At 48.0% G+C, this 21,158-nt stretch overlaps 1 protein-coding gene across 4 annotated transcripts; it reads left to right on the forward strand.

The window, feature by feature from the left end:
- Positions 1 to 248: 248 nt before the first annotated feature.
- TSPAN33 (tetraspanin 33) lies at positions 249 to 20,298 on the forward strand. 4 transcript variants are annotated; one of them, XM_059711755.1, is made up of 9 exons: positions 249 to 608; positions 12,411 to 12,458; positions 14,570 to 14,627; positions 15,285 to 15,412; positions 15,701 to 15,775; positions 16,791 to 16,886; positions 18,331 to 18,459; positions 18,847 to 19,008; positions 19,218 to 20,298. In XM_059711755.1, the coding sequence occupies exons 1-9, from the start codon at positions 507 to 509 to the stop codon at positions 19,317 to 19,319; spliced, it is 900 nt and encodes a 299-aa protein (XP_059567738.1). In that variant the 5' UTR covers positions 249 to 506; the 3' UTR covers positions 19,320 to 20,298. The 4 variants fall into 4 exon arrangements, with proteins under 4 accessions (XP_059567738.1, XP_059567739.1, XP_059567740.1 ...); XM_059711756.1 differs by having other exon boundaries at positions 15,288 to 15,412; XM_059711757.1 differs by lacking the exon at positions 12,411 to 12,458.
- The last annotated feature ends 860 nt before the right edge of the window (positions 20,299 to 21,158 follow it).

The raw sequence follows: 21,158 nt of genomic DNA on the forward strand, positions 1-21,158 counted from the left end.
TCCTCCCATCCCTTCCCCCTTGAGCAGCTGCAGCCTGGATGCCTTCTCTCTCGGGGGGAGGACGCAGAACCGCTGACCCTTTAGCAAGTTGTCCCTCACAGAACAGGTGTCTCCCCCTCCTCTCGGAGGAGAGGGATGGCAGGACCCTCAGTGACATAAGCGGCCCACCAATGAGAAGTCCGGCTTTGGCAGCCGCACCAATGGGCGGCCGGGGGCGGGTCCGGTTTCCTGGGAGCCCAGCGGGCGGGACTGGTCCTCGGGCCGCCGCGGAGACTCCGGCGCTCACGCTGCCCGCGGCTGCTGCCGCGACTCCCGGCGGCTCCGGTGGTGGCGCCGTTCGCCTGCCCGCGCTTCTCCCGGACGCAGGGCTCGGCACCTCCCGCCGCGGCGCCGCTCCCCGCGGCTCGGGCTCCGGCGGCGGCTCGGCTCCTGCCCCCGGGCTCCGGGCGCGCAGGTGGGCCGGCCGCCGCGGGGAGATAGGCCCCCGGGGGCGCGGCGGGGGGACCATGGCCCGCAGACCCGGGGCGCCGGCCGCCTACGGGGAGGACTTCTCCTTCGTCAGCCCGCTGGTGAAATACCTGCTCTTCTTCTTCAATATGCTCTTCTGGGTGAGTCTTAGGGGTCGCGGGGGCACCCGGGCTGCAGAACACCCCCGGAGGGTGGAGTGCGCCGCCCGCGGCCGGGCAGGGGGCGTCCTGGGATCCCGGGTTCTAGGGAGCGTGGTGAGCGGCACTGCCTAGTTTTCTAGGCTGATGGCACTTTGGGGTGATTTATCCTGGGGAGGGACACCCCAGGGTCGCTGTGTCTGGAGGGGGCGTTGGGTGGAGGGGATGTAAGGGATTCAGTCAAGACTTCTGGGCGTTCTCTGGGCATCGGAGGAGGGTCTGTGCCAGGCCAAAGAGGTGGGTGAGCGCGGGAGGAGCGGGTTTTCCTGTGGGACCAAAGCAGACCCACTGGTACATTCCTGACGGGGGGACTTTCAGGCCTGGGGACTGGGAGGCCCTGCTGGCAAAGAAAAAAAAAAAAAGAGAAAGAGGGAAACCCCAGACCTTCCTCCCCCTTACCTCGGAGAGAATGGGTTCAGGGGCTCTGACCTCTTCCTTCTGCAGGCCTCTGGTGCCCCCTGTCCTCAGAGGCTGAGAAGGGACGGGCATGGCCTCCAGGGGTGGTGTCTTTCCCGGCACTGTCCCAAACTTGGCCCCCCCGTTCTCAGGACCAGAGGCCATTCCCTGGGGTCTGCCGGTCCTCAGCTTCTTTAAATAGGACTCGATGTTGGGCTGGAAGGCCAGGGGTGTTTTCAGACTCTTCTGCTTGGGGGTGGAAGAGTGGCAAACAGTAGGACTGGGGTTGCCTGGCTTCTCCTCCCCTCGCTGCCATACTGGGCAGTATGCTCACCCTGCAGGCCCAAGTCTCCTCCTCCATAACATCAAACCTAGTTTGATCAAGGATGGCAGGAACACTCTGCTGGAACTGAGAATCCCGCCGGACCAGGTCGTGAAATGCTCGTTCAATCCTGTTTCATGTCTAGAGCGTCCCTGGGCCCCTCTGGATCTGAGAGCGTAGGGAGCTTCACCCGCACCCCCCTTTCTTCTTCCAGCTCCAACAACTCGGGAGCTGCCGCTCTAGGTACCCATTATGCTTGCCCCTCTCTCTGCCTGAGACCTAAAGTTCAGACTTGCAGGAGGGAGTAATTATGAGTCTACAATATGTTTCTGAGGGGAGAGAGAGCAGACCAGGCATCTAAGCCAGTTGTTGTAAAGGTTTCACAAGGGCTGTGGTGTGAAGAACAGACACAGAGTACATAAGTGCAAGCCTGTTGGGACAAATGAGAGAAATCCTGGAGAGAGGTGATGACAGCTCACACTCAGCCATTGTCCTGGGAAAAATGAAGTTTGAGCTTTTGACAAATTCTCAGTTTTAGAACTGGGGTGGGGGGGGGCAGTTTAAAAGGCAGCATGTCCCGCACCCGCATTTTATATATGAGAAAGCTAAAGCACGGCGATGGTCATTGTTTTATCCAGGGTCCAACAGCTGGTTAGTAAGTAGGCTTGATCTGGCAACTTTTCTGCTCAACCACAGTGCCTCTAGGGGAAGTTCTTGGCCCAGATGGCTGCTACTGTAACTAGAGTGTTAGCAGTATTAGTCGTTAACCAGACAACCCAAGTTCCCTTGGTCTAGGACAGGTTCTGCTTCAACTGCAGATTAGAATAGGAGAAAATTTCACCACCCCTCTGCCAGGGCTTGGGGATGTCCTAAAGGGAACTCCCCACCCAAGGGCAAGTCCCGAAGAACCCTCCTACGTTGTCACTGAGTGTTGCCAGGCCAATGGCACGCTGTCCTCAAGGAGGACATACTGTATCCTCAGTGCTAGCACTGACATCGCGGACCTCAGAGCCTCAGGCTGACTTCCTCTAGCAGCCAAGACTGCAGCTCCTTCGGAGCCCTTGGCACCACACCCTTATCGGTGCTCCCCAGTGGCAACAACAGCTGGGTGCATCTGTTGCACTTGTGTTCATGGTCATTTTCTTGGACTTCCCCACTCCATTCCACCCTCTTTTACCAGACAGATGACTTGGGGAGGCTGCAGCCAGGGAGAGAGCTTGGCCCCACAGACCCATTTACCTTGGTAAAAATGCTTCATCCGAGGTCAGAGGACCGGGCTAACCAAGCTGATGCAACCCCAAGTTAGAGAAGAGCCCCTTCTTGGTTCTGCTTTAGACTCACCAAAGTCAAAGGCTCTGGAAATAGCACAGCGAAGGATGAGTTTCTTTCTGGCACCAACTTACTGTGTGACCCGAAGCCAGTATATCTGTCTCTCTGTCAATCTTTGTACTCTAAAAGGGAACATTTTTCTGCTTCTGTGAACTATTTAAAGATGAATGCATCACTTTGGGGACTGTTTTAGTTCTTCAAGATTTGGGGCTGGATCTAAGGATACATCTCTCCTGTGTCCTGGTATCCCTGGGACATTGACCTTCCCAGGGACAGCACTTTTTGGGTATTCCTGAGCATCGGTTCGCCCCCAGGCCCAGAGCTGCAGAGTTTCATTCCGCACAAGTGCGGCTGGGGATGAGGCGCTGCTTCTGCAGATCAGGGTCATCTTTCTTCCCATCCCCCCTCCAGGGACTGGTTACTGGGTTTTCTTCGTTGCAGACTTCCATAATCCTAATCAAATTCCCTTCTTCTGTCCAGGAGGCACCCATGGTTGGGACTGTCCACCCACTCTTTTTCCAGGCAGAGTGTTCTGGGAGCTGAGTATGGATGATGTTTGTGTCTCTGCCTGGAATACACTGGGAAGGTAGCCAGCGTCGTCTGTGCTCATGCTCAGTGATGCAGAGGCGGCAGCGGTTACCTCTGCTGCTGCTCTGGGAGCCCTGACCCTGGGGGGCTTTGGAGCCTGACTCGGAAAGCTCCTTTGGGACCAGGACCAATTGCTCCTCTTTCCATTTTAAACCTCACTTTCCCTTTTGCCTGGGAGTTCTGATTTTCTCCCCAGAATCCATGGGATCCCATGGCTTGGAGTAGTTGTCCCAAGATACCAAAAGTTGTATTTAAATCTTTCAGTCAAAAAAATAGTCACCCATGCCCTAGCTGGTTTGGCTCAGCGGATAGAGCGTCGGCCTGCGAACTGAAAGGTCCCAGGTTCGATTCCGGTCAAGGGCACATGCCCGGGTTGTGGGCTCGATCCCCAGTGGGGAACTTGCGGGAGGCAGCTGAGCCATGATTCTCTCTCATCATGGATGTTTCTATCTCTCCCTCTTCCTTCCTCTCTGAAATCAATAAAAATATATTTTAAAAAAATAGTTACCTTGCCCTGGCCAGTGTTTCTCAGTGGTTAGAGTGTAAGCCCACGCACCAAAGAGTTGTGGGTTCGATTCCCGGTCAAGGGCATGTACCTGGGTTGCAGGTTCGATTCCCGGGACCAGTCAGGATGTGTGTAGGAGGCAACCAATTGATCTCTCTCTCCCCCTCCTCCACCCCCACTTACTCTCTTTCTCCCTTCCACTCTCTCTAAAAATCAATGGAAAAATATACTCGGGTGAGAATTAACAACAACAACAAAAAGGAACAGCTGCCTGTCCTCACCAACACAGGGACACCCTGTGCAGAGGGAAGATGGTGGGGTGCTACCTGCCTTATCAGCCTTGGGCACATGTTGGCAGGAACATTATCAGCACTGCCCACAGCAGCCACCTTCTTCCTTCTTGGTCCTTTTCCCACTTGGGGCAACAGTTGGGGTGGCTTCTGAGTCAGGCAGAATCCAGAAGCTCAGACCTCCAGCCCGTGCCTCAGCCCAGACTTCCTTGGTGTCCATGCCTCAGGGCTCCCACGGCACCTTATACATACTTTGATTGTCAGGCCCCTTATCTCTGCTGCAATTAGGCGTTTATTTATGTCTCCTCTAGACTTCAGGCTCCTGAGGGTAGATTAACTTCTGTATTCCCAGTGCCCAGCTGTGTTTGGCAAAGAGTGGGTATTTATTGAATGTTTACTGGATAACAAATGAGAGAGCAGACCCTACAGGGTGGACATGCCCTTCCTTCCTCTCTCATGGACATTAGTCTGTCAATGTGCATCACAACTTTAAGTCCTTGAGCATTCCTGCTAGGGGTTATCCAACTGCGCTCTCCTTTGCCGAGGGTCCTGTGGCCTTCTCAAGCCTGGTCTGAAAAAATGACAGCCATCCTCTCCCTCAGGGCCAGGTATAATTACAATCTGTAGCAGCCGATTTTTTTTACTTACAATACAGCACACGTGGACCCCCACTCAGGTCCTCCCTAGGCTGATTAAGGCCTCTGGTGAAGTATTTTCTTCTAGGAATTCACTTTCTTGTCCAGGACCACAGTATTGGAGTCTCCAGGGCACTCAGAATGCCCCACACATCTGCAGCACCATTTGTTATAATCTGACTCAGAAGCCATGAGGAAGTGGCCAGGCATCAAGCCTGGCAAAAAACCCTCCTGAATGGCAGGAGCCCCTTCCCGCCACCAATACGCACACACGCACACACACACACACACACACACACACACACTCACACACACCTAAGTACACTAGGAAGTAGAGCCCATCTCCCTCCCTTCCCCATAGATTAAGCAGGCTGCAATAAGTGAAGTAGTCACATTCTTTTTATTTTTTTAAAAAGCAAAAAATAAAATAATAAAACCTCATAGACACAGACAACAGTATAGTGATTACCAGAGGGAAAGGGGGGTGGGAGGAGGTATAAGAGGGGAAAGGAGGGATAAATGGTGATGGGAGAAGACTTGACTTTGGGTGGTAAACACACAAGATAATGTACATATGCTGTATTATAGAATTATATACCTGAAACCTATGTAATTTTATTAACCAGTGTCACCCCAATACATATTTTTTAAAAACCACCCAAAAAGAAGACAAGAACCACACCCTTTGCTGTCAAGTCACATGCATACCTTCGTAACTACCCTAATAGCTCTCTTTGCCTTCTACCAAGTAGAAAATCATAAACTTCGAGCAGTCTTTGAAAAAAATAAAACATATAGCACTTCTCAGGGTCTCAATAGCAGGCTATGCATCAGGCTGGTCACTCCAGGGCCACGAGTCTGAGTATCTAGACTACTGTGAGCCCTTGTGGGCTTCCCGTATGCACTTGTAAACTTGAGAAACCAAAACCAGCCATGGCCTAAGTAAGCTAAAGGGTTGGCCCTATACATTGGAGAGGGAAGAGCCCCATTTCAGAAAGCCAAAAGCCACTTTCACACAGAGACTTGCCAACTCAGAAACCCAGGAACAACGGTGCTGGGTTGGCCACAGAAGGACCAGTGTGTGCAGATCCTAGGCCCGGCTTTAGCTCCAGCAGGCTGTGATTTCCTTGACGTCATCCAAAATAAGAACAGAAAGGACTAAGAAACCAGAGTGCAGACCCTTCCCTCCCAACATCCCTGTGGGGAGGGACAGGATTTTGATTCCTACAAAGGGAATCATTCTAATATCAGCTGTCCTCCACCATCACCTTCAAAAGAAGAGGGGAAGACATTTCAAGGAGGAGTAGAGGACCCTGAGACAGATCCACCCACTTCACACAGACCAGACTTTAGAATGTGGAAGACAGGGCTTTCTCTCGGGGACTGGTGGGCCCTGGGTGGTGATGCTGTGTCTTCTCCTTTTGGGGCACTGTTCCAGGGACTTCCCCTGCTGGCACCATCACTTCCTGGTGCTATCTTCCTTCCCCTTGCCTGAGCCCTACCCAGTTTGGAGATTACCAGCTGCTCCCTCAGAAGAACTGTAGGGAGCTTCTTCCCACCTCATCTGTCCCAAGGCGATTGCACTGGTCCTGAGGTTGCTGTGCGGCAGAGAGAGGAAAGCAGCCATAAGGACCTAGGTTCCAGACCCACTTCAGCCACGCACTAACTGAGTGAACCAGGGAAAGTTACTTGAATCCTCCCAGCATCAGTTCTATAAAATGGAGATACTAACACCCTCTTGGGGTTGCAGTCAAAATGCAATGAAATAGTGATATAAAGTGTTTACAAATGTCTGGTCCATTAATTACTATTGTGTTAAAAATAGCTCCTAGAGCCAGAGCCGGTTTGGCTCAGTGGATGGAGCGTCCGCCTGCGGACTCAGGGGTCCCGGGTTCGATTCCGGTCAAGGGCATGTATCTTGGTTGTGGGCACATCCCCAGTTGGGGGCGTGCAGGAGGCAGCTGATCGATGTTTCTCTCTCATCGATGTTTCTGGCTCTCTATCCCTCTCCCTTCCTCTCTGTAAAAAATCAATAAAATATATTTTTTTAAAAAAATAGCTCCTAGAGTCCGGCTGGCTGGTGTGGTTCAGTGGCTGAGTGTTGAGCTATGAACCAAGAGGTCTTGAATCAATTCCCTGTCCGGGCACATACCCAGGTTGCAGGCTTGATCCCCAGTGCAGGGTGTGTACTAGTAGAAGGCAGCTGATCAATGATTGATGTTTCCATCTCTCTCTCCCTCTCCCTTCCTCTCTGAAATCAATTTTTAAAGAAAGAAACAGCTCCTAGAGGTCACCTGTTGAGGGTGAACTTGAAGAGCTAGGATGTATGCTTCTCCGACAAGTACATGGAGATGGAGCCTGACTTCCTTCAGTCTTGAACTCCCTGCTATTAGCCAGAGGGAGATGATAATTAATGATGTCTTAATATGTTACTAGAGGCCCGATGCACAAAATTCGTGTAAGAGTAGGCCTTCGCAACTGCAGTGGCTGCGTGGATCCCTTCCCTGTAGCCACGGCAGCTGCCTAGATCCCGTGGCTGCAGCCCTGGCTTCTCATCCGGGAGGTCATCCGGTCTAATTAGCATATTATGCTTTTATTATTATAGTAGTTTACAGAGAATTTATATGTATACAACTTCTGTTATCTCTGAGGACTTTTTATAGGCTCATTCTTTAAGGCCTGACACACCACCTTAGTCTTAAGATGGAAATGGACTCCAAAAACTAATCTGTGTGTGATTTTGGCGTTTGAGCATGAGAGCCAGAACTCTTGTTCAGGGCCTTAACTTGAGGCCCCTATAACCCTTCCTCTCCCAGCACTGATGGCCCTGAAGTAGTGTCCTGGGGGCTGGAATAAGGTTGTTTCTCACAAACATCAAATTGTGGCCATCTTTTCCCAATTTGTTGGGGAAGGGGTGAGGGAGGCAAGATAATGGAGATAATTTTTTTTTCTACCATGAGCATTAGTACCTGTGGCTGCTTATCTACCAGCTAGTACTAGCCAATGGCAAAGGAAAGAAGACAAGTAGCAACCAAATATTATAGAAAATAATTTAGAGTAGTGCCTCTATTATTATTTTATGAGATGCAGAGACATATGTTTAACATCTACATCATCTCTTAGTGGATCATTCCTTATTTCTATGATAGAAATTATGTTGTGCTTCCTCACGTGGCACACTAAGAAGGAAACATTCCCGTCATATTCTTGTAAAAAATGTGTCATCTGATTCAATTGTGAGGAAACAATCAGGTAAATCCAAATTGAGGGACATTCTGCCAAACAACAGGCCTGCACTTATAAAAAAAATGTCAGTGTCGCCCTAGCTGGTTTGGCTCAGTGGATAGAGCAGGGGTGGGCAAACTTTTTGACTCAAGGGCCACAATGGGTTCTTAAACTGGACCGGAGGGCAGGAACAAAAGCATGGATGGAGTGTTTGTGTGAACTAATATAAATTCAAAGTAAACATCATTACATAAAAGGGTACGGTCTTTTTGTTTGTTTGTTTTATTCATTTCAAACGGGCCGGATTCGGCCCGCGGGCCGTAGTTTGCCCACGGCTGGGATAGAGCATCGGCCCATGGACTGAAGGGTCCCAGGTTTGATTCTGATCAAGGGCATGTACCTTGGTTGCAGGCTCAATCCCTGGCTCTGGGTCAGCGTGGGTGCAGGAGGCAACGAATAGATGTCTCTCTCTCACATCAATGTTTCTCTGTCTTTCCCTCTCTCTTCCACTCTCCCTAAAAATCAATGGAAAAATATATCTTCAGGTGAGGATTAACAACAGCAAAAAAAAGTCAGAACAAGGGTTAGCAATGATGTGGAGAATCTGGAACCCTCATACATTGCTGGTGGGCCTGTGAAATGGTACAGCCACTGTGGAAAAACAGTTTGGCAATTCTTCAAAAAATTAAACATAGAACTACCATATGACCTGGCAATTTCATTCCTATGACCTGGTAGTTCCACCCCTTGGTGTGTATCCAAAAGAATTGAAAACAGGTATTCAAACAAAAATGTGTACACAGATATCCATAGCAACACTATTCACAGTAGCTAAGAGGTGGGAAAAAAACCCCAAATGTCCATCAATGGGTGAATGGATAAACAAATTGTGTTATATCCATATGATAGAATATTGTTAGGACATAAAAAGCATGAAGTACTGATACATGCTGTAACATGGATGAACCTTGAAAACATTAGGCTACGTGAAAGAAAGCAGACACAAAGAGCCACATATTGTATGGTTTCATTTATAGGAAATGTGCAAAATAGGCAAAACCATAGACACAGAAAGCCAGTTGGTGGTTGCCAGGAGTTGGAAGAGTGGAGGGAATGGTGAGTGACTGTTTAATGGGTACAGGGTTTCTATTTGGGGTGATGAAAAAGTCCTGGAACCTGGTAGTGGTGATGATTGAACAGAAATGTGAATGTACGTAAGACCACTGAACTGTACACTTGAAAATGGTTCATTTTTGTGGTATATGTATTTTACCACAACTTTTAAGAGTCAGTATCTTTAAAACATAGTAAAGGGGGAAAGCTGCAAAACTGTTCCAGGGTAAAGGGGACTTGATCACTAAATGCACGATCCGTGATTGGCTCCTGGATCTGAAAAAGAAGAAAATAGTTAAAAGGACATTATCAGGATAAATGGGAAACGTTTATATGGGCTGTAAATTAGATAACAGTAATAGCATACTAACACTTAAGAAAAAATTAACATATCAAAATTGCACAGGTTAAGCCAACAGAGCACTGTAGCTTCCCAGCGCGCTGTCACCTAACAGTGTTAAGATCTGCTGCTCTACACTTTGGCGATTTTATGCAAGAGAATCCAGCCTAAGAAAATCTGATATAAAAAATGAGGATTTACAAAACTAATAAATGGGGGGTGGCTATTTTTAAAATATATTTTATTTTTTTAATAAGTGTTAGTTTAAGACAATTGAGAGGGTAGTACAGAATTCCCATATACCCCACATCCAGTATCTCTTATTATCAACATCTTACACAAGTATGATATATTCGTTAGAATTAGTGGCATTATCGTTATTGTTAAGGTCCATACTTTATTCAGATTTCCTTAGTCTTTACTTAATGCCATCTAGGATAAAAGCAATTTCATTTATTTGTCACGTCTCCTTAGATTTTTCCTGGCTGTTACAGTTTTTCAGATTTTCCTTGGTTTTGATGACTTTGACAGTTCTGAGGAATACTGGTTAGATACTTTGTAGGATTTGCAGCAATAGCCCTCTATTGCAGTGGTTCTCAACCTTCTGGTCCCTTAAATACAGTTCCTCATGTTGTGAACCAACCATAAAATTATTTTTGTTGCTACTTCATAACTGTAATGTTGCTACTGTTATGAATCGTCATGTAATATCTGATATGCAGGATGGTCTTAGGCGACCCCTGTGAAAGGGTCGTTCGACCGCCAAAGGGGTCGCGACCCACAGGTTGAGAACCACTGCTCTATTGAAACTTGCCTGATGTCTTTCTCTGATTATGTTGGAGTTATGGGGCTTGGGGAGGTAGACCACGGAGGGGCAGTGCCATTTCCATCACAGCATATCAGACACCAGTGATTTTTCTCGTTGATGTTGACCTTGATCATTTGGCGGAGGTATGTTTGTCAGGTTTCTCCACTGTAAAGTTAGCCTCCCCCCCCCACCCCACCCCCCCACCCCCACCCCCGGCCGCCCCTTTTCCACACTGTACTCTTTGGAAGGAAGTTACTATGTGCAACCCACACTCAGGAGTGGCGAGTTACACTCCGCCTCCTCTAGAGAACAGTATCTACATAAATTATTTGGAATTCTCCTGCATGGGAGATTTGTCTTTTCTCCCCCATTTATTTATTTATTAAGCCATTTATATCAGCATGAACTCATGGGCATTTATTTTATATTTGAGGTAGTAATTCCACACTTCTTTATTTTGATGTTCCTCTGTCATACCCACATCAATGTGTGGTTTTGTTTTTGCTTTTTTGCTTGTTTCTGAGCATTTCCTTATTTTCTGGTATTAGAAGAAACTCCAGGTTTATCGTGTATATTTCCTGCCCCAGTTCTAGAATCAGCCACTTTCCGAGGAGCCCAGGGGATGGCTATTTTCATTTTTAGTTGATTACTCACCCCACATATGGATAAAGGTACTGGTGCATGCAAATTAGTTTACATAATTTGATCGACAACTCTTCAGGAACATGCCTTTTGCTGGACTCAGCTATTTTAAAAACTATGTCTGGTTTTTTAAAGTTTCCAGCGAGGTTTTATTCTAGCCAGAGTATGAAAAGCTGTTCTAAGATGAGAAGTGTCTTTATCTCCATCCTTATCATGAAAGGAGGTCATTGGTGATACTGCGGGGTGTTATAAGGGTTTTGTGGCAAAGACTGATATGGTAGAAAGAACCAAACTGAGATGGAAATTGGATTTAGTCCAGATGTTACCACTGCACCTATGTGCACTTGGTCAAGTATCACTTTGCTCTTTCTGCCTCATCTATAAAAAGAGATGAGTGGCAGAGCTCATTCCTAAGGTTCCATTCAGTTTTTAAATGCTCTGCTATTAACAATAACAGCACTATTTTGGAATGGCAGGAACTTTAAAGACTTCAAGGTGAGAGATGTGGGCAGGAATAGAAGTGTGAAAGGGCAACTTGTGACTCCAGGAGAAAGAGGCAGATCAGTGACCGAAATGCAGAATTTTAGACTTAGCTAGTGAGCACCAGCATAAGTGGTATTATTCATAATCATATGAAATATTAATGATAATATTAAAGTCTTAATCTTGATTGTAATATAGCCTGCGGCTGCTGCTCTAGATCCCTGGCAGGGTGTGTTTTAGGCTGTGGTTCTCAAACTCGGCCACACATTGGAATCACCTGGAATACAATCAGAACTACTGTTGCCCAAGTTCCAGTGCCAGAGATTCAGATATACTTGTTTTGGGGTATAGCCTAGGCATCAGGAATTTTTTTTTTCTCTTTTTTATATTTTATTGATTTTTTACAGAGAGGAAGGGAGAGAGATAGAGAGTTAGAAACATTGATGAGAGAGAAACATCGATCAGCTGCCTCCTGCACATCTCCCACTGGGGATGTGCCCGCAACCCAGGTACATGCCCTTGACCGGAATCGAACCCGGGACCCTTCAGTCCGCAGGCCGAAGCTCTATCCACTGAGCCAAACCGGTTTCGGCGGCATCAGGAATTTTAAAGTTCTCCTTCCCCCACCCTATCCTAATGGCGGCCAAGGTTGAGAAGCACTGCTTCAGGCTATAGAGCAGTGGCTCTCAACCTTCCTAACGCCGCGACCCTTTAATACAGTTCCTCATGTTGTGGTGACCCCCAACCATAAAATTATTTTCGTTGCTACTTCATAACAGTAATTTTGCTACTGTTACGCATCATAATGTAAATATCTGATATGCAGGATGTATTTTCATTGTTCGAGACACACAGGTTGAGAACCGCTGCTATAGAGGCTCTTGCCCCTCTCCCAGATAACACATGCATCTCCTTAAGGGTAAGGACCACATCTTACTTGTCTTTGCAGTCCTCAGAGTACCTTGTACATAACGCCTGATGCATTGGATTTGGAGAGTGTATTTGTTTTCCTATTGCTGCTGTAAAAAATTACCACAAACATACAACACAGTTCTTAATCTTCTTACAGTTCTGGAGCTCAGAAGTCCAAAGAAGCTCTCACTGGCCTAAAATCAAGGTGCTGGCAGGGATGTGTGTGTTTTTTTCTGGAGGCTCTACAGGAGAATCCATTTCCTTGGTTCGTGGCATCCCATCACTCCAACCTCTGTTTCCACTGTCACACATATCTCCTTTGACACTGACCCTCTTACCTCCCTCTTTAAGGCCCCTTGTTGGTAATATTGGGCCCAACTGGATAATCTCCCCATCTCAAGAGCCTTAACTGAGTCACATTTGCAAAGCCCCTCTTGTCTCATAAGGTAACATGCACAGGTTCTGGGAATTAGTACAGGACATCTTTGGGGGGGGGGGGGGACACTATTCTATCTACCACAAATAGAGGCAGAACTACTGCTATAGCTACAGTCCCATGCCTGGAATTAAGTCACCCTGTGATACATGGCGGCTCTTTACTTTCCCTTTCTTGTTTCAGCGTGTTAGGATTTAATTAGAGATCATCTTTGTGGAAAGTTGTACACTCTTGTGAAGATTGAACATGTGAAAAAACAGTGAGGCACCTGAAAGCAACAGAAATAAAGAGCAGATACGTATTTTTAAACGATCCAGTAAAGTGATATTCAGAAGTGTAATTGCCTGTGGTGTTTTAAAGAGCAGGCAGAGATGCTCCATCGCTCTGGCAAAGGGCTGTGCCTCTGGGCCTGGGGGGTGACTGCATCTCTGTCGTGTGGTTCTCTTGCCGCCCACTCACCCTATTGCTCCCTGAGCCTGGTTGTGCTTAGGACAAGAAGCCAGTTGGCACCTCCAGCCCCACCCTCCGCTCTACAAACCACTCCCTGGACAAAGTGTGTGAGGGCCAGATGATAGCATATCTGGCCCGAAGTCAGAGACAGTGTCAAACGGTTGAGGGGTAAGGAGAGGGGGCTGTATATCTAGGCAGAGAAGGGTCCTGGGAGACATGGTTTTGGATAAGGGTCTTTCATTTACTGCTGAATACACCAGATGGCAGAGGCCCCTGAGGAAAATAATGTCTTTCTACGGAGGGATTAGTCTGACCCTGTTACCTGCTATCGGGGTCCAATTCCCTTCTCCCATGAAAGCCCCAAGACGGCTCTTTCCAGCTGGTCTCCGTCTTGCAGGACAGTGGAGTCTAGCCAACCATATCCCCCACTGAGTTGGTCAAGACCCTGTTCTGAGAACTCTCTCCAGCCAGAGCGTGGCCCCAGCTATTGCCATGGTGACAGCCAGCTGCTTAGCACCACCAGCCTGGGGACAAAGAAAAGGCAGCCTAGGGATGTGCAAACTGGGGAGCCCTGGACGCCTGGAGGCCTGGGGGGGGGTGGCAGAAAGACCCCTTTGAGGACCCCTGGTAGTCTCTGATGGGCAGTTAGGAAGTTTGAAAGGCCTCCATCCTCCATCCCTCCACACTGTAATCAGGGTTTATAAAGATAAAGGTTCCTTTGCCAAGGGAGTTCTGCTGTTCTTACACCCACACATTCATGCATGCATTCTTTCACTTTGGTATGCGCTGTAATTCTTGAATTTGACATCATATTGACCTTCAAGAGAGTTGGAGACCTGGGAGTATGCATCTGTTTGTCCTGCTTTGACTTTAAGACCTGCCCTTTGATGTAGCTGCGTTAGAATCCAGAACTTTATGGCACTTCTGTGTGACCCAGGGCAACTTAGTTAACTCAGTAATGACAGATCGTTTATTGTCAGGCATTGTGGTGCATACTTTCCATACGTTATCTTATTTAATTTTCATCTACTTTTTTTTTTAATGTAGTTGTTTTTAATTCCCACCTTTAGATACAGAAACTGAGGCTCAAGATTTGTCCAGCATGGACCCAGGTCTGAGTCATTCTGAAGCCCAAGTTCTTAGCCATTGTTCTTAACCTTGGAAGCTGTAATTTCCTCATCTGTACAGTGGGGATAACAGCTGCCTCCCAAGATAACGGTGTTGTGAGGATGGAATGGGATAATCTTGGTAAAAGCTTCTCATGGAGACAAAGCGCTGACAGATGCTATCAGCTGTATCCCTGGGGAGGAGAAGGCTGCTTATCTCTGTGTCGTGGGAAAGTCCTCCCACTCTCCTTTAAGGTTACCCAATGGTGGTGAGGCCTCTGGTTTCCAAAATCTCAGGGTCCGGCTGGTCCCTTGTCTCCACAGGTGATTTCCATGGTGATGGTGGCCATAGGAGTCTATGCTCGGCTGATGAAGCACGCAGGTGAGCTACAGGTCCCCCTCTGTCTCCCTGCGACTCTTGCCAGGCCTCTTCCTTCTCTGTCTCCTCCGGCCCTGTACCAGCCCTTCCCATGTAAGCTGTGGGGCTAAATGGGGCAGCCACCCTGTAGCCAAATCTTGGCAGCGTATTCTCATGTCAGTTCACCTGGGTTTCCCAGAGCTCCCATGAACCTTGCAAATATACCTGCCTTTTAGGCTTAGGAAATGTCTAGGAAAGAAGGTAGGCCTCTGGGAACAAAGTAATCAGAGGCTTCAGCCCCTCCCTCACTCTGTCCTGGAGTAGCTCAACCTCCATTCCTATTCCAGTGCACAGAATCTCCAGGAAACCATCAGCAAAGCTGGCAAGCCTAGTGCCATTCTAATTCTTTTCTGGAGCAAAAGTGGTCCCTCCTTTCTTGAGCCAAGGAATGAAGGCTCTTACTTTCTTAGTTCCTCAACTCAAATGCCACAAACCCTGCTGGCCCTTTTTGTTCTCCCCTGAGAGAGGAGCACTGCCTCCCCATAACCTTCACCCAACCGCACTAGACATCCCCCCACTAGGGGAGGAGAACATTTGTGGGGGGGGGGCACCTCTGCCCATTCCTGGGAGCCACCCTGAGTCGGCACCCGGCTCAGACTGAGAAACAGCCCCTTCTCCCAGAAGCAGCCTTGGCCTGCCTGGCTGTGGACCCAGCCATCCTGCTGATCGTGGTGGGCATCCTCATGTTTCTGCTCACCTTCTGCGGCTGTATCGGATCCCTCCGTGAGAACATCTGCCTCCTGCAGACGGTGAGTGCTCAGCGGCCCCACTGGAAAGACCTTGGCCCCCTTCTCCCTGTGCCTCTCAGCCTCCCAATGCCATTCCTACAACCTTTCGATGTCCTCTGTCCCATCCTACCCCTGAGGTCGGTGCTGTCCACTCCTCACTGTAGAGTTCAGCCCAGGTGACCCCTTTACCGGGTGGGGGGTCATCTGGGAGAAGTACCCTGTGGTCCCTCGGTACTTCCCCTGGCCCTGGGAGGGGCTGCTGCCCAACATGGTAACAGACTGCTGCCTTTTCCTGCCCACTCCCCACAGTTCTCACTCTGCCTCACCATCGTGTTCCTGCTACAGCTGGCTGCCGGGGTCCTGGGCTTCGTCTTCTCAGACAAGGTAGTGTTGGGAGCCGAGGGCCTTCTCAGGTGTGAGCCAGAAGAGGAAGGGAAAGTTTCTGCCTGGGATTAGCCTGGTTAATTAACCACAGCACCGAGAAGTATCCGCCTTTGAAAGTTTCTCGTTAGGGATGAATGAATAGCCTTTAAAGTCACCATATTTAAAGAGGACTTTAAGAGTGTGAGGTGTTCCCCTCTGACAATCTGAGAGGCTAACAGGGAAGTAAGTTCTATGAACACAAAGCCAAAATAATCTGCAAACTTTAACTGCAAATGATTGGACCACAGACAACATGAAAAGCTTTTTACTTCTTTGGTAAAAAAAAAAAAAAAAAAAAAAAAAGTCTATTGGAATAAACAGTAGGAAGGAAGGAGGAAAGTAAACAAGATTTTGAACGGTGCTCACCATATCTGGACGTGATCTGTCATTCAGCAATAGTTCCTTTCATTAAGAACCAAAATTCCTTTCCCAAAGGGCAAATGATTGTAGAGGACAGTATAGGATTATGGATAGGACATTTTGGGGAAAGTAGTGGAGCAAGAAGGAAGAGATCATGGTAGAAACTATGAAGTTGAGAGCCACTGTATTCATTCAGAATGTCCTAGTCCTTCTGGCTTAGTAAACTCTTAAAATGACAAATGTAGATGTGTTGAGTCTAAAGAGATGTAGTTCTCTTATGTCCACTAGAGGTCAGTGCTTCAGCTCAGTAAGCCTTTTTCTACTAAAAAAAAAATAAAGTTTGCTTTGCATCAGTCAGCAAGTATTTTGTGGTAATAGTATTCAGAAGTAGATAAATATTTGATTATCATGAAATGTGGCTCTTTGAAGGTCCACTGGTACCTGAGGGCCCAGGGATGGATGGGCTTCAGAACTGGCTCTCTTCCATCACTAGGACTTGGTTCTGATGTCAAGGCTAACTTAAACAAAGATGACTGCTGTCTACTGTTATTTCTGCAGGGGGGAGCAGGTTAGGGTTTAGTTCTGTGTTCTTATTCCCTACTTCTGTCTCTGGCAGGCACGAGGGAAAGTGAGTGAGATCATCAATAATGCCATTGTACACTACCGAGATGACTTGGACCTACAGAACCTCATTGATTTTGGCCAGAAGGAGGTATGGGCTAAGAGGTGGGGGTGGGCAGCTAGTGGTCTGGGAAGCTGTGAGCAAAAGTGCCTTCCCAAGAGAGGCCTCACCCTGCAGGCCTGTGGGCTTCTTCATTACCTGCCAGAGTAATGGATTCTGGGAAGGGGGTTGGAAAAAGAAATACATGCAGGGTGCTTTAAAAGTATTTTTAAGGGCATAGAACAGAATATATAGTAATCTACCACTTGTGTAAAATAAGAGGGAGAAAAGAACATGTATTCATATTTGCAAAAGGAATCTGAAAGGATATGTAAGAAACTATTATAAGTGGTTGCTTATGGGGGGATGAAGAACTTGGAAGATTTTTTAATATTAACTTTTATTCAGAAATTAAATTTTTAAGATTGTGATAAAATATACATAACATAAAATTTACAATTTTAACCATTTTTTAAGTGTACAGATCTGTGGCTGTAAGTACAGTCACATTATTGTACAACCATCATCACCATTTACCTCCAGAACTTTTTCATCTTCCCCAACTGAAATTCTATATCCATTAAGCAATAACTCCTCATTTCCTCCTCCCTCAGTTTCTGGCAACTGAACCATTCTACTTTTTGTTTCTATGAATTTGACAACTCTAGTACCTATTAGAAGTGGAATCACACAGTATTTGTTCTTTTGTGACTGGCTTATTTCACTTAGCATAATGTCTTCAATATTCACCCATATTGTAGGATGTGTCAAAATTCCCTTCCTTTTTAAGGCTCAACAATATTCCATCGTATGTATATGCCATACTTTGATAACTCATCCATCTTTTGATGCACACTCGAGTGAGTTCCAACTTTTAGCTCTTGTGAATAATACTGCTATGAATCAAAAGCTACATTTTAAATAAAAGTGCTTCTGAGACCAGTGTTGAGTTCCCCTTCCCCTGGCATAATAGACACTGACCTAGTCCTACTTGCTTTCATGGAGTAATGATGGGCCCACAATATTGCAGGTCCTCCTCTTGTGTTTCCTCTACATTAACACAAATGTTTGCAACACTGAGCCTTTTATTTCAGTCAGTATTTTTGAACACCTCTGTTTGCCAGGCTCTGTGCTATTCAGGACTTCACAACCAGAAACTGTCCTCAAGAAACTCATAGTTTAAAGCAGTGGTTCTCAACCTTGGCTGCACATTAGAATCACCTGGGAATCTTTTTAAAATCCTGATTTCTGGGCCTCGTCCTCCGGAAATTCTGTTTCTTTGTTATGGGGTGGGGCCACAACAAGTTTAAAGTGTAAAACTTCTTCCCCTGAAGGCCATTGAGAAACTTGGGCTCATGTTTCAAGGTTGTGTTAAACACAACCTGCCCTTACAAGTGGAAACTTGCCATAGACTTTTGGCTCTTCTGAGAATTCTCCTGATCACCTCATTATGAGTGTGGGTGATTCTTAACCTCTGTGATGGGCTTCGTTGCAGTTCAGCTGCTGTGGAGGGATTTCCTACAAGGACTGGTCCCAGAACATGTACTTCAACTGTTCAGAAGATAACCCCAGCCGTGAGCGTTGCTCTGTGCCTTACTCCTGTTGCTTGCCTACTCCCAGCCAGGTAAGCAGACTTCACACCTCATTTCCTCCCAGGCAGTGATCTGAGTTACTTTCTGATTAGGGCAGTCACCATTGGGAATCCCCATTCCCAATTTTGTTGGACAGCTGTCAGATGTTTTTCTTCACCCCAATCTGATGGCTTTGTTAGCCTTTTACTCATGTAGCCCACATGGGAGTTCAGAAGGGGTGAGTCTCTGAAGCAAAGAGAACTGGACTTGGATCTCTCCGAGGAAGGGAAGCCTGCATTTAGCAACTTATAGCCTAGCATCCTCCACATACATTCTCTAACAATTTAGGACTTTAAGAAGGGTGGGAAGCCCATCAGCTGGGGTCTGAAAGAAAAGGTCATTGGAATGGGAGTCCCACTCGGCTTTTACTTTCTCACTAGGCAGTGATCAACACCATGTGTGGCCAAGGAATGCAGGCCCTTGAGTACTTGGAAGCTAGTAAAGTCATCTACACCAACGGCTGTATTGACAAATTGGTCAACTGGATACACAGCAACCTCTTCTTACTTGGTGGTGTGGCACTGGGCCTGGCCATCCCCCAGGTAACTTACCCTGCAAGACTTGTGGGTCCCACAATTCTGCAAAGACTCCTTTGTTTGGGGGAGGGCACCTGGGATCAGCTAGGGTGTCAGGCACTGACATTGCTGAGGAGCAGGGGATGAGATGGTGCTGACGGAACTGGGAAGATTGAGTCAGGGAAAACAAGGGCATTGCTCATTGCTGAGGGCCCAATCCTTCTTGCCTCTGCCAGCTGGTGGGAATCCTGCTGTCCCAGATCCTTGTGAATCAGATCAAAGATCAGATCAAGCTACAGCTCTACAACCAACAGCACCGGGCTGACCCATGGTACTGAGAGTCCATCTGCACCTCCTCACTATGGCAGCAGGCAAGCCTCATCACCAACAGCAGTGGGTACAGCGCTCAGTGCTCAATGGAGATTTGGATTCCCCCCAGCAACAGCCCAGTGGGAAGAAGCAAACTCCAGACAGGCAGATGGCAGGTGCACAGGTGGCTCAAGTCTCGGGAAGATGCTCCTCCGCTCCCCTTTCTAGCCCTCAGCATTGTTAAAGAGTTATTTTGTATTGTTTCTAACCTAACCCATTTGGGTTTATGTTTTTTTAAGTTTTGTCTGGGCAGAGATGTTTGGGAACAGCAGTTGCACCGAGTCATGGGGTATAGCTGCTGCTTTTCATGGAGGCACTGTAACTGACCACTCTACTGAGGCTGCTACTGTGGTTGACGGACACACTCGGAATCCAACTGTTGCCAGCAAGACCTGGCTGAGGAGTGGACCCAGCAGCCCTGCCTGGAGTCCATTTGGCATGATACCGGCTCCAGAAGGGAAGGGAATGGAGCAGGCAGTGAGCTTGGGGGTCAGCTGGGGACAGTTGTATGTGTTGGGTAGCAATGGAAGGCAATATGTTTACTAAATGCCTGCCCTGCCATCCTCCCAGGTAGTCAGAGTGAGGTACATCCTGTCCCTCCCTCATTTCCATGGAAACATGGCAGCAAGGACAACAGCAGCCAAATTCATCCCTCTCTCCGACACCCTTTGAAAAATGTTCGGGACCATGGTCTCTATATTCTGCAGCCAGCAAAGTGGAACTGAGCCATTCCTTCTTTTTAATTCCTCCAGTGTGGCCCTCCCTCTCCAGCGAGTGGGGTTCTTTAAGCTTGGCAGTGTACTGAGGAGGGGAGGTAACCCCCGCCCTCTCGCTCCCCCCACCCCCCCATTCCCCTGCACCAGAGCTCAGTATTTCTACAGTGTAAGAAGCAGGGATCTTGCTGGGGCAGGGGGAGCCAGAAATGGCAATAAAAGTTTGTTGACCTGGGCTAAGCTGAACTCCATGAATTTTCCATTCTGGCAACTAGAAGGGGAAGGGTAGCAGGCCCAGCGTGGGCCCTCCCTCCAGGAGGGGACTGGAGACTCCCCTACATACCCCTGTACCGCCTCGGTCCCATGTCCCTCTATCAGATGTGCCCCCTTCTCCCACAACCCGCTTCGTCTAAATTAGGTCGAAAGATCCCAATTCTGATGTGGGAATGCGTTAATTGTATCCCAAAACCTAATGTTAATTTTCTTTTTTCCAAACTAAAAGTGAACTAAAATTTGCCACCCAAAACTTTTAGGGTAGGGGTAGGTAAAGACATGTCTGGATATCGCGGTCTAGCGCTCTCCCGGGGTGAGACAGGAGCAAGGAGGAAAAGGCCACCTCTTCACGCCCAGTCTTGGCCCTCCAGCCCCCTCTTTCATCTTTATCAGAAAGAGCTGGTCACCACAGCCCAGTGGTTCTCAACCTTCTGGCCCTTTAAATACAGTTCCTCCTGTTGTGACCCAACCATAAAATTATTTTCGTTGCTACTTCATAACTGTAATGTTGCTACTGTTATGAATCGTAATGTAAATATCTGATATGCAGGATGGTCTTAGGTGACCCCTGTGAAAGGGTCGTTCGACCCCTTGGCGGTCGCGACCCACAGGTTGAGAACCGCTGCCACAGCCCCTCTTGCTTAGGAGAAAACTCAGAAAAACATGTGAGCCTGAGCGGGGCTTCCTCGGGCCCAGAGGAGCGTGCGAGGGCGGCGAGCGGGGAGGCCCGCGGGCGAGACGGAGGGCGGGGCCGGGGCGGGGCCATCATGGGTGGTCCTCGCCCCCGCGGCGGCCAGAACCAGCTCTTCAGCTCAGCCCCCT

This window comes from Myotis daubentonii, chromosome 10 (assembly GCF_963259705.1).
Source record: "Myotis daubentonii chromosome 10, mMyoDau2.1, whole genome shotgun sequence".
NCBI lineage: Eukaryota > Metazoa > Chordata > Mammalia > Chiroptera > Vespertilionidae > Myotis > Myotis daubentonii.

Bases quoted from the DNA above. Each gene is read 5' to 3' on its own strand.
- TSPAN33 (XM_059711755.1), top strand. From the start codon at position 507: ATGGCCCGCAGACCCGGGGCGCCGGCCGCCTACGGGGAGGACTTCTCC. The intron at 15,413-15,700 runs GTGAGTGCTCAG...CACTCCCCACAG, and splicing joins ACATCTGCCTCCTGCAGACG to TTCTCACTCTGCCTCACCAT. The intron at 15,776-16,790 runs GTAGTGTTGGGA...TGTCTCTGGCAG, and splicing joins GCTTCGTCTTCTCAGACAAG to GCACGAGGGAAAGTGAGTGA.